The sequence below is a fragment of the Schistocerca gregaria genome, chromosome 9 (genome assembly GCF_023897955.1).
Source record: "Schistocerca gregaria isolate iqSchGreg1 chromosome 9, iqSchGreg1.2, whole genome shotgun sequence".
Taxonomy (NCBI): domain Eukaryota; kingdom Metazoa; phylum Arthropoda; class Insecta; order Orthoptera; family Acrididae; genus Schistocerca; species Schistocerca gregaria.
The window spans coordinates 214,010,281-214,022,980 of NC_064928.1; the positions used below are offsets into that span (position 1 = coordinate 214,010,281).

General features: G+C 43.0%; 1 protein-coding gene across 5 annotated transcripts in view; it reads right to left on the reverse strand.

The window, feature by feature from the left end:
• LOC126291959 (uncharacterized) overlaps positions 1-12,700 on the reverse strand; it is a 187,032-nt gene that overhangs the window by 14,165 nt on the left and 160,167 nt on the right. For all 5 annotated transcript variants that reach the window (XM_049985714.1, XM_049985711.1, XM_049985715.1 and 2 more), the window contains exon 3: positions 10,431-12,156. In XM_049985714.1, the coding sequence (XP_049841671.1) occupies positions 10,431-12,156 (1,726 nt within the window). The remainder of the gene's footprint in view (positions 1-10,430; positions 12,157-12,700) is intronic.

Here is a 12,700-nt window from a genome sequence, read left to right on the forward strand (position 1 = left end):
GCATTTTTGAGCGCATAAGGCTTCACTCAGAACTGCAGAAGACTCATCTGTTACACCCCTTTTTTGCGTAATACTAGTGTCGATCGTTAATTAAAACTCATGATGTTCACATTTGCCACTTGAAGTAAAGATCTGAAACGCGTTGATTTTTCTATTTTATAGTTATTGAGAAGCCACATCAGCCACTGTAATTTACGACAGGTTAGATAAGTAATTAAAGATAATTGAGGGTCACTGTAGACCATTTTGATAGTTTTCTCTTTTGTGAAACTTAATTTAAACCTAGATTATAGATGTGATATGGCATACGTCATCCTTCGATCGATTGTAGAACTTGGAAACCCATTTAGGGAATATTCGTTCACATTTTTGTTGAACGCAGTTGGTTTTTACCATCCTGTATTAAAACATTTCCTTTTATCTATATTGCAATTTATAAACGATGTTTTGTGAGTAGAATATAATTTCCAATGGTAAACTTAACTGCTTTTTCGACGTTATTTTACCAGCTAACTAAAATTAGGAAAGCCTTGAACCCTTTCCACTAAATTTAGTTAGTATTAAGATTCTTTTACAGGGAGTGCAGTGGAGCTGACGCTGAGATCATTTAGTCTCACTGAACTCTTCTGAATTCTACATGTCATGTGTGGTCTGGCGTCTCCTTACCAGCAACAGGTCCCAGGTTCAAACTAGTTAATTCCCTAAAAAACACGCTCAGAGCGTCGTTGCCCGAAAGTGGTAGGGAGACACGATATAGAACAATCAGACACCACCATGAATGTTTAGACAGTCACTCAACTTCAAGACAGCATCATCAGCAAATAACCGCAGGTTGGTGCCCACCCTGTCCGTTAGTTCATTCATGTAAGCAGGGAATACGGTCGGTCCTATCACATCTGTCTGGGGTCCTCCTGATTATATCCATACTCTGATGAACACTCTCCATCGAGACAGCATACTGGGTTCAGTTACTTAAGAAGTCTCCGAGCCACCCCCATATCTGGCGATCTACTCCGTCTGCTCAAGTCTTCGTCAAGTGTCTGCAGTGGTGCATTATGTCAAATATTGTCCCGGAAATTTTGAAATATGGAATCTGTGCGTTGTCCTTAATCCGTGGTTTGTAAGATACCGTGCAAGAAAAGGGCAAGCTCATTTTCGCACATGCGACCTCTACGGCCGCAGGTTCGAATCATGCCTCGGGAATCGATGTGTGTGATGTCCTGAGGTTAGTTAGGTTTTAAGTAGTTCTAAGTTCTAGGGGACTGATGACCTCAGATGTTAAGTCCCATAGTGCTCAGAGCCATTTGAACCATTTTTGTTACTGCGTGCCTACCTGCGTTCACCGTAGATAGGGAACAGAAACCATTAGTGGTAGTTCATGTTGTTTACGTAAACCACGCTTGTGACGATGCAACGCGGGAAACAGTTATCGTGTGATGGAGAAATGGAAATGTCGTGTGGCTAGGGCCTCCCGTAGGCTAGACCGTGCGCCTGGTGCAGGTCGTTCGATTTGACGCCACTTCGTCGACCTGTGCGTCGATGGGGATGAAATGATGATGATTAGGGCAACACATCACCGAGTCCCTGAGCGGCGAAAAATCTCCGGCCCAGACGGGAATCGATCCCGTTAGGTATGACATTCCGTCGCGCTGACCACTCAGCTGCCAGGGGCGGACATCGTGTGATGAAGAAGCAAAAACTGATGTGTACAAGGAAACGCGGAATCTGTAATCGTCAAATCGCCAAGAAGTTCAATGGTTCAGGTACAATGACTGATAATTTCGCTAGATTGGACACATGACAAGGGAAGAACGGAAAATATGGGCGGCGTAGAAGATTACTTGAGACATCGGAACGGTTCCTTTTGGGCAAATCAAGGACCACAAGCCGTTATTCTTCTCAGATTGTTGCTGATTTACAGTTGCCGGTAATTGCCAGATGTGAACGTTAAATTATATCAAATGACAAACATCTTTCATTCAAGAAACGACTGCAGAAACCTGCTCTTAACACCCGAACATAAACATGCTAGACTGGACTTTGCCGGAAAGCACGTCATATACTGGATATAGTGATCTTCAGTGATGAGAAGAAGTTTAATTTAGATGGGCAAAATGGATTTCAGTATTATTGGCATGATCTGAGAACAGCGTAGCACATAGGAATGAGTATAAATTTCCATGGTGGAAGTGTCATGATTTGGGCAGCGTTCTGCGCCAAAGGTAAATCCTGCATTGTTTGCCTGGACACTATAATTAACTCCAACATGTACAGTGAAATGCTATAGAGTCAGAATAGATTAGGAAGTATGAGGACCTACGAGACGAAACCCAAATGTTTCAAGAAGGTAATGAACCTGTACTTTCTTTGTGCTACACCCGAAAAGTGATTTGAAGATAAAGATACCGGTGTCTCGCCCTGGGCTACACTTAGTTCTGATTGCGAGAATACGCAGTAATTGACGGAAGGTCATCGAGTAAAACAGAAGTGATTTCAGGCGTTCCCCAAAGTAGTGCTATAGGCCCTTTGCTGTTGATTATCTATATAATCGATTTGGGAGACAATCTGATCAGCCGTCTTAGATTGTTTGCAGACGACGCTGTCGTTTATAGACTAATAAAGTCATTACAAGATCAAAACAAACTGCAAAACGATTTAGATGAAATATCTGGATGGGTCGAAAAGTGGCAGTTGACCCTGAATAACGAAAAGTGTCACATCATCCATATGAGTGCTAAAAGGAACTCGTTAAACTTCGGTTACACGATAAATCAGTCCAATCTACAAGCCGAAATTCAACTAAATACCTAGGTATTACAATTACTCACAACTTAAATTGGAAAGAACACACAGAAAATGTTGTGTCGGAGGCTAACCAAAGACTGCGTTTTATTGGCAGGACGCTTAGAAAATGTAACAGACCTACTAAGGAGACTGCCTACACTACGCTTGTCCGTCCTCTTTTAGAATACTACTGCGCGGTGTGCGACCCTTACCAGAAAGGACTGACAGACTGCATCGAAAAAGTTCAAAGAAAGGCAGCACGTTTTGTATTATCGCGAAATATGGGAGACAGTGTCACAGAAATGATACAGGGTTTGGGCTGGAAATCATTGAAAGAAAGGCGTTTTTCGTTGCGGCGGAATCTTCACGAAATTCCAGTCACCAACTTCCTCCTCCGAATGCGAAAATATTTTGTTGACACCGACCTGCATAGGGCGGAACGATCACCACGATAAAATAAGGGAAATCAGAGCTCGTACGGAAAGATATAGGTGTTCATTCTTTCCCGCGCTATACGAGATTGGAATAATAGAGAATTGTGAAGGTTGTTCGATGAACACTCTGCCAGGCACTTAAATGTGATCTGCAGAGTATCCATGTAGATGTAGATTTCAACCGCATGGAAAGCCTTTCGGGAATACTTGCAACACAAGTTTATCGCAATGAAACGCAATTTGAGGCAGTAAGTGAGCTGAAAAGAGCGATAGGAGAAGAGTGGCGGACAATTTCACTGCAAGACCTGCGAACCATAACCAAAACAATTCCGAAGACAGTGTTTAAAGTATTTAGGAAGAACGGAGATTGAAAAAAGTACTAACACGGCAATAACACAACAGTACAGTGAGGGCATTGATATCAGCTTACACCCAGGAAATGGAAAAGCCTTATTTTTGTTACTCGTGTTATGAAACAAACTTTGTACTTCTGTGATGATTGTGCGTTATGTATCCACTACTTTCATAATAAATTCGTTACTTGTATAATTCAGGCACTGTGCTACTAGTTTCGTAGGAATCCTGCCTTCGTACTGATTTCCACTACTTCATAACTTATCTTCGTGTGCCATTTAAAAGTGTTTTCTTTTTGATTTTATTATATTACTTGCGCATCTCCGAAACTGTCTGTTTCCTAGATGCGTGCACTCTAAAACCTATAAGTGTGTATTTAAATCAGATACATATGAATATGTGAAATAAAAAAATGGAAAACAATTAACACACACACTTCACAAAATTAAAATGGACTCTTTGGACTACCACATTGTCAGATGCTCGTCTGACTGATAAAACAATAGATCAGCTTCAGCAGTATTAAAGAATGGCCATCAGGAATAATGAAAATGATTTAGGAAGTATGAAGAAAGCAGTCTTGGTCTCACAATTCCACAGACCCTCAATTGAGAGAAAACCTGTACATTCACCTTGCCACCAGGGTCTGAATCATGGTGTAAATTCCGGGAGACTGAAGTTTCAGGAGTGTGCTTTCAACACAAGAGCTCTATTCGTAAAGCTATGATGGAAGCCATCAGGCGAATGTAAAGGGACTTGGCTCACCCAGACCCCCTCTGAAAGTGTCTGCGTGGGGGGAGTTAGGACCCAAAACAGTCACTGAATAATATTATCTAGGTAAGAGTGCAAAAAATGTGTTTGTTGGGTTACATAGATTGAAATGGGAAGTTAGTGATGCTGTATAAATATTTAATGATGGATACATCGGGAGAATAAGTGTTCCAGCCATCTTAACATCATCCCAGACTGGCATAGAGTAAAGAGGTTGGAGTTGTGAAACAAGTCTAGATACGCCGAGGTCCACTGGCAGTGGAGTTCACCACCAAAGAAGCAAGGTCATCCGGAAGGAAGAAGCTTGTAGAGAAGGAGAGTACAAAGGAGATGATGCTGACTGTGCTCCTGGGGGCTTTCGAGCCTTAATTTAAAAATATAAGGGTGTTTTTGTCATTTTAAATTTTAAACGCCATTTTCTCAAAATGTACAAGAGCCAAGAGGGAGTAACAAGAGTGCACGACCATGATCGAGGTGCTCGGATTAAAAAAGGTGTAAGACAGGGATGTAGTCTTTCATCCCTATTGTTCAATCTGTACATCGAAGCTGCAGTGGTTAAAATAGAAGAACGTTTCAGGACGTTGTCTGAGAGAAAGTGAAGAAGAATTATACGATCTGTTTAATAGAATGGAGAGTGTAATGAGTACAGAATATGGATTGAGAGTAAATCGAAGAAAGCCGAAGTAATGAGAAGTAGCAGAAATGAGAACTGCCGGAAATTTAGCATCAGGACTGATGATCACGAAGTAGATGAAGTTAAGGATTCCGTTACATAGGCAGCAAAACAACCAGTGACGGACGGAGCAAGGAGAACATCAGAAGCAGACTAGCAATGGCAAAAAGGGCATTCCTGGTCAGGTGAAGTCTACTAGTATCAAACACAGGACTTAATTTGAGGAAGAAATTTCTGAGAATGTACTTTTGGAGCGCAGCATTTTATGGTAGTGAAAGATGGACTGTTGGAAAACCGGAACAGGAGAGAATCGAAGCATTTGAGATGTGGTGCTACAGACTAATGCTGACAATTAGATGAACTGATGAGGTAATGAATGAGGAGGCCTCCGCGTATCAGAGAGGAAAGTAATACATGGAAAATATTGACAAGGAGAAGGGACGGAATTGCAGGACATCTGTTGAGACATAGGGGAATGATTTCCATGGTACTAGAGGGAGCTGCGGAGGGAAAAAACTGAAGAGGAAGACAGAGATTGGAATAATACCAGCAAATAATTGAGGATGTGGGTTGCAAGTGCTACTGTGAGATGAAGAGGTTGGCACAGGAGAGGAAATCGTGATGGGCCGCATCAAACCAGGGCGAATACTGATGAGTAAAAAAAAAAAAAAAAAAAAAAAAAAAAAATATCAAAAACTACTTGTGATAGCTACATGCGCTTTGTGACCTGTTTCATTGCATCCCAGTGTACTTACTGAAACACAACCATGGTAGTGATTTGAATAAGTATGAATCTAGGAGCCCTATATACAGAAATATTCACAATGAAAAATAGCATAATTTCTATATACTGTATCCCTTCTTATTTTGTATCTTATCTCTACTTCAGTAGACATAAATAACTCTGATAACTTGGCTTATTTAATGTAGACCCCATAGTCGCTGCAAACACCCCTTAAGTGCCCAGTGGAGACAGCATTCATCATCTTCATACGAGGCCGGCTCTAGACATGACGGTATGAGGTGTCATTAGGTAAATGACACGATCACATTTGGCTCTCATAGCTGGTGAACTGCACATCAGCTGTCATTTTTTGACGTGTTCAGGCTCCTAACTGTACCCTATACTATAGGTCACAGTGACGTTATCTTCCAAGAAGATAACAAAAGACCGCATGTTGTCCTTGCTGCCCCGACGTACCTCAATACAGATGGTATAGTACTGTTTGGCCTGGTGAGAACCTTACCCACTGGATACGTGTGTTCATGGGTTCTTAAAAGTCTGGCATGACAACACTCACCAGCCTTGACGACTGATGAAATGTGGCATATGATTGAAGCAGCAAGGAATCATGTACCTGTATTTATCGTCCAAGCTCAGTTCTACTAAATGTCCTACTGGGTTAGGCTCATGTTTGCTGCCAGAAGCGGCAGCTAGGTGTAGTGAATTTGGCATTCCATATACACTGAGGTAACAAAGGAACCATGCACATTTACAGATGGCGGCTGTATCACGTACACAAGGTATAAAAGGGCAGTGCATTGGCGGAGCTGTTATTTGTACTCAGGTGATTGGTGTGAAGAGGTCTCCAACGTGATTGTGGTGGTACGACAAGAATTATGACTTAATTTGGAATGGTAGCTGAAGCTAAGCGCACAGGCGTTCTGTTTCCAAAACCGTTAGGGAATTCAATACTCCGAGATCCACAGAGTCAAGACTGTGCCGAGAGTACCAAATTTCAGGCATTACCTCTCACCACTTACAATGCAGTGGCTGACGACCTTCACACAACAAGTGAGAGCAGCGTCATTTGCAGAGAGTAGGGTTATCACTGTGTAAGGTGGTAGAATAAATGAAGGTCAGATTCGCACTTACATGAGAGCTTTATACATCGCAACGGGAAGGTGAATATGGCACCTAACTTAATTCGGCAGTAATGAGCAAATTTGCGTAGCAGTATGTAATGAAAAAAGGGATGACATTCAATCAACGGTAATTAAGGACGACTCAGAGGCCAGGCCGTACTACAGGGAATAGCACGGAAACCACTTAAAGGAGTGTCCCAGGCAGAAAGTCAACAACCGACGAGGGGACTCAGAGGGGAGAGCGAATATAATGGCCCATCTGAAGGAGGACAGGAAAGAAAGCTCTTAGAAAACTGCATTTTGAAATTCCAAATGAATACGAAACAAGACCAGTGACGCATTTTCGATCACATGTCCAGCAAGTGGTATACACGTGAGAGAGTCAATGTATGCATTTAGGCGTTTGGAACGGGGACAAAACGTCCGATTGGCGGAAACGTGCTAGGAAGGAGGAAAGAGTCACAGTTTCGATGCACTTTATTGGTAGGGACCTTGCGATTGGTACAGAGAGTTTCCACAAAATAAGAGAAATGCTCCTATTGGTCGAAAAAAGCTGTGATATGAAGAATGAAAAAAACCAGACGGGGAGACTGTTCGGCTATGAGTAGGACAAGACGGAAATGTTTGGGGAATGGAGCACAAAACACTTTGTACGATGCAGAGGAGAGACCTGTGTGAACATTGCGTTCACAGCGGCCGATATCCAGTTAGAAATTAGCTGTAGCATCGTTTAACTTCAACTGTGGAGAAACGAACCAGTCAGTTAGTTAACTGTTCTTGCCAGAACTCAGAGGGTATTATAACATGCACGCTGCTCCAACTATGTGCGTGTATATCGCCACATTCTAAGACTAGGCATGGGCACATCTCTCACATAACGACAAACATAGGGAAAGTTTCTGCTGGAAAATTCAGCAAAGGTGTAATTAGTTTTATAGGAATTACAGCGGAAGGGAGCAGCCTAGCAGACGACAGCTCATCACAGCTTAAGGTAAATACCACGTACAGGGCGTAAACTTGTTGGTTCACCAGCTTGCGTCCACTGTAAACTCGAGCGACCTTGGGTAATATTTTGCTCAATTTGTCACATAACCAACAATCCACCGTAGACACGATTGTCATCCTGAGAATAGTACCGAACTTTGAACAGGACTCGGACGATTTTCGTAATACTGACTAACATCATAACGTAAGTGTTGGAACAATTTTGTAAAGAAACTTCTAGTTAAAATGTAATACTGTCGTGTTTAGGATACTTCAACCTTCTGAGGAAAAGCTTTTAACAATGCTGGCTGGAATACTCTCAAATTCTGAAGGCGGCAGGGGTAAAATACAGGGAGCGAAAAGCTATTTACAATTTGTACAGAAACCAGATGGCAGTTATAAGAGTCGAGGGACATGAAAGGGAGGCAGTGATTGGGAAGGGAGTGAGACAGGGTTGTAGCCTCTCCCCGATGTTATTCAAGCTCTATACTGAGCAACCAGTGAAGGAAACAAAAGAAAAATTCGGAGTAGGTATTAAAATCAATGGAGAAGAAATAAAAACTTTGACAGAATTACAATGTCATCGGCGAACCTCAGACACAGGAAAGGACATGGAAGAGCAGTTGAACGGAATGGACGGTGTCTGGAAAGGAGGATATAAGATGAACATCAACAAAAGCAAAACAAGGATAATGGAATGTAGTCGAATTAAGTCGGGTGACGCTGAGGGGATTGGATTAGGAAATGAGGCACTTAAAGCACTAAAGGAGTTTTGCTACTTGGGGAGCAAAATAACTGATGATGGTCGAAGTAGAGAAGATATAAAATGTAGACTGGCAATGGCAAGGAAAGCGTTTCTGAAGAAGAGAAATTTGTTAACATCGAGTACGGATTTAACTGTCAGGAAGGCGTTTCTGAAAGTATTTGTATGGAGTGTAGCCATGTATGGAAGTGAAACATGGACAATAGATAGTTTGGACAAGAAGAGAATAGAAGGTTTCGAAATGTGGTGCTACAGAAGAATGCTGAAGATTAGATGGGTAGATCACATAACTAATGAGGAAGTATTGAATAGGACTGGGGAGAAAAGAAGTTTGTGGCACAACTTGACTAGAAGAAGGGATCGGTTGGTAGGGCATGTTCTGAGGCATCAAGGGATCACCTGTTTAGAACTGGAGGGCAGCGTGGATGGTAAAAATCGTAGAGGGAGACCAAGAGATGAGTACACTAAACAGATTCTGAAGGATGTAGGTTGCAGTAGGAACTGGGAGATGAAGAAACCTGCACAGGACAGAGTAGGGTGGAGAGCTGCATCAAACCAGTCTCAGGACTGAAGACCACAACAACAACAACAACAACAACAACAACAACAACCTTCTGAGAGTTAATATTTAATATTATTGTGTTTAGGATTATTTCACTTTTTGATGCGTTATCCTGACAACTGGTTATTGTTGTCACATTGAAATGTGTGTAAAAGCGTGTATTTTGTGCTAATATTGCGACATTAAACATGTCATTTCAACTTACACAGTTTTCTTCAATCCTAGAGTAAGTAAACCAGTAATATTGCACCTTACAAGTGTTAATAGACAGGTATCACTACGTGAAATAATCACAGAAATTAACGTGGGACGTACGACGAACATATCCGTTAGGACAATGTGTCAAAATTTTACATTAATGTGTTATGGCAGCAGACGACTGACGCAAGTGTCTTTGCTAAGAACAAGATATCGCCTGCAGCGCCTCTCCTGAGCTGCATCCTAGACGACTGGAAAATCGTGGCCTGGTCAGATGAGTCCCGATTTCAGTTGGTAATAACTGATGTTAGAGTTCGAATTTGGCGCATACCACACGAAACTGTGACTCAGGTGGTCAAAAAGCCACTGCCCAATCTGGTGATGGCTTCATAATGGTGCAGGCTGTGTTACATGGAATGGACTGGCTCCTCTGCTTCAAAAGAACCAATCATGACTGTAAATGTTCAGGTTTGGCTACTTAGAGACCATTTGCAGCCATTCATGATGTTCCCAAGAACGTCATCGGCCACAATTATTTTCGATTGGTTTTAAGACCGTTCTGGACAAATCGAGCAAATGAATCGGCCACCTTGATCGCCGACATGAATCTAGTTGTGCTTTGATGTGACAGAGGTTAGCTCGTGCTCACAATCCTTCACCGTCAACACTTTCACAATTATAGATGACTATAGATGCATAATGGCTCGATATTTCTGCAGGCGACTTCCAAAGGCTTGTTGAGTCCATGTCACGTCGAGTGTCTGGAAAAAGGAGGTCCGACACCGTATTAGGAGGTACCCTATGACTTTTGTCACCTTAGTGTACTGCAAATAATCAACAAATTTAATCACATATTGTTCCCACTGTTTTCTGAACACACAATACATAAAATTTCATTATTGGCTACCCTTACTGGTGTGAATTACCAGCAGAGTATTACCAATGCCAAACGACGCCCAACAGTGTTGTACGAACGAAGTTAAGCAACAATAAAGTGAAACCCCCTCCCCCACCCCCACCCCCCAAAAAAGAGGGACTTACTAGAGTCGTGGTGATGAGCAGCACCAGTCGCTGCCACGGCCATGTGCTCATGGTGCTGGTGGTGATCCACGTCAGCAGTGATGCCAGCAACATACCCAGTAGACAGAGGAGACCTCTTAGACAGTGCTGCTGAGGTATGACTGCCAGCTCCTTCTTGCATCATCTTAACCAAGTGGGGAACACCGCCTTTCCTTAGTCCTCCAGTGCCCACTGATCTCTTAAAGATCCTGATCCCCACATGGGGCTCCATAGTTGGGTTCAGTCCACTCTGGTAATCAGGTCTGATGAAGATGTTATCATGCAGTAGACCACTTTCTCCCTCCAACCAAAATCTCTGTTGATCGCTGGTCTCGAGAACAAGAGCTCCCTCATCTATAGAACCACCCAGATCTTCAACTGGTGATACAGAACTTGTCGTGTGGTCGTATTCAGACGGCTTGTCGTCTATCGGCAAGATGGACACCACTTGTTCAGACACAGCTACTGGAACGCTGTGCTGCGAAGAGAGACTTACTGCCTCGTTGTGTGACACTGGCTGGAACAGCTTAGAGAAATGATCTGTGGCAATTCTATCCCATTGTCCTTCTCCTCCCATAACCATTCTCGTGATAGCGTTTTCCAAAATAGGACGGCCATTTCTGTTGAACTCCTCCAATGCAGAAGATCTGTACAATGTAGGCTTCTGTGATGTTCCAGGCTCCACGTTCTCCCCGAGAGTGACATGTTGTCGTGACAAATCCCTCTTCTTATTCTGCAGTGTCTTTTTCTGGGAAACATTTGCCTGGGAAATGAAGTTCCTAAGATTTGCGGGGAATGTGTTTTTAATATATTCTCTGCCTAAAGCGGAAGGAGCATATTCTCCATTTCCAAACGATGCCCTTCCTCCAAGTGGGGTCTGTGGGAAGATTTTTTCTCTCCCGTTACGAATTTGTAACAAGTTTCTCTGGTGTAGTGGGTACAGTGCTTCTGTAACCGCACTGGCATGTGTATTTTGGGGTGTATGTATATTCCACTGCCCTTCCTGTAGGTACTGCTGCTGGTTATTTACCACGTGCGGGTTGACACTTGATTCTGAACTGTCATAGCCAGTTGACACATGAAAGGGTCTCTGTTCTTGTGCTTCATCCACTCCATATCCGTTTTGGCTGGAGAAGAATCCGAGGAAATCACGACTTGTAACTGGGGAACGTGGCAGACGAACAGAACGTTTGATGTTACTCTCCTCGTGTTCGCCAGACAGAACAGACTCTGCCATTTCTTGATATGGAGAATCGAGGTTACTGTTCCCGTCGCCTTCAGCATCAGCTGGATTGCCATCATTCACAAGTTTATTTGAATCCCACACTGTTGTATGCAACTGCTCGACCACTGTACCATGGCCATCCAGTATCTTACGATAGGGTTTCTTTGAGACTTTGTACTCGTTTAGAGAAGGCTGAAGCTCTTCTTCGTCCTTACCAGTTGGGCTTGGAGCTCGATCATGTAAGTGTGGACCGCGGTCCCCTTCTCTAACTTCATGTAAGAACCTCGTATCTGGTAGTTCAGGCTCCCCACCAGGTAATAATGTCAGCAAAAGTTCAGCGTCATCAGCCGGTGTCGAGCCTGTATGAAGATGTCCCTCCACGATATTCTGACGTTGCAGTACACGAGAGTCTGCAGTCTCCATGCCGTCGCCCAAACGCAGCCTCTTCGCAGACGACGGATGCGTTGTCGTTAGCACCATCACCTGCAACAGGAAGAGGAAACATCGTAGAAAGACGGATTTCAAGCAGTTTCCTCTGAGCTGTAAACATGAAGTTTAGTTTCACTGGCAAGCATACAATTGCTCCTAGAGGTCTTAACTGCAGATGTCGGAAACTTTTTGACACAGACAAAAAATGATCTCCAGTAAAAACTATTATGGAGTAAATGTTAGGAAGAGATTCATTCAATGTCGTTCAGAGCGCAGTAGTCACAGTCGCCCAGATTGATACCAGTGTCCTAGACTTTCGGAAGGCATTCAGTATTCTTCAGCACTGTTGTTTAGCGAACGTAATACGAGCTCATCGAGCAGTGGACAAGATTTTTTACTGGATTTAGGACTTCCTTATGGAGAGAACGAAATATGTCTTTCTTAACGGAAGAGAATCGACGGATGGAATTTCGGGGCACCCCAACGGAGTGTAACGCGGTGCAGTCTACCTATAAAGGCGGAACTGAGAGGCTTTCCCGTCCGTAAAATTATTATTTATTTTCCCTTTTTTTGGGTTCGGAAACTCTGGATTGTTATG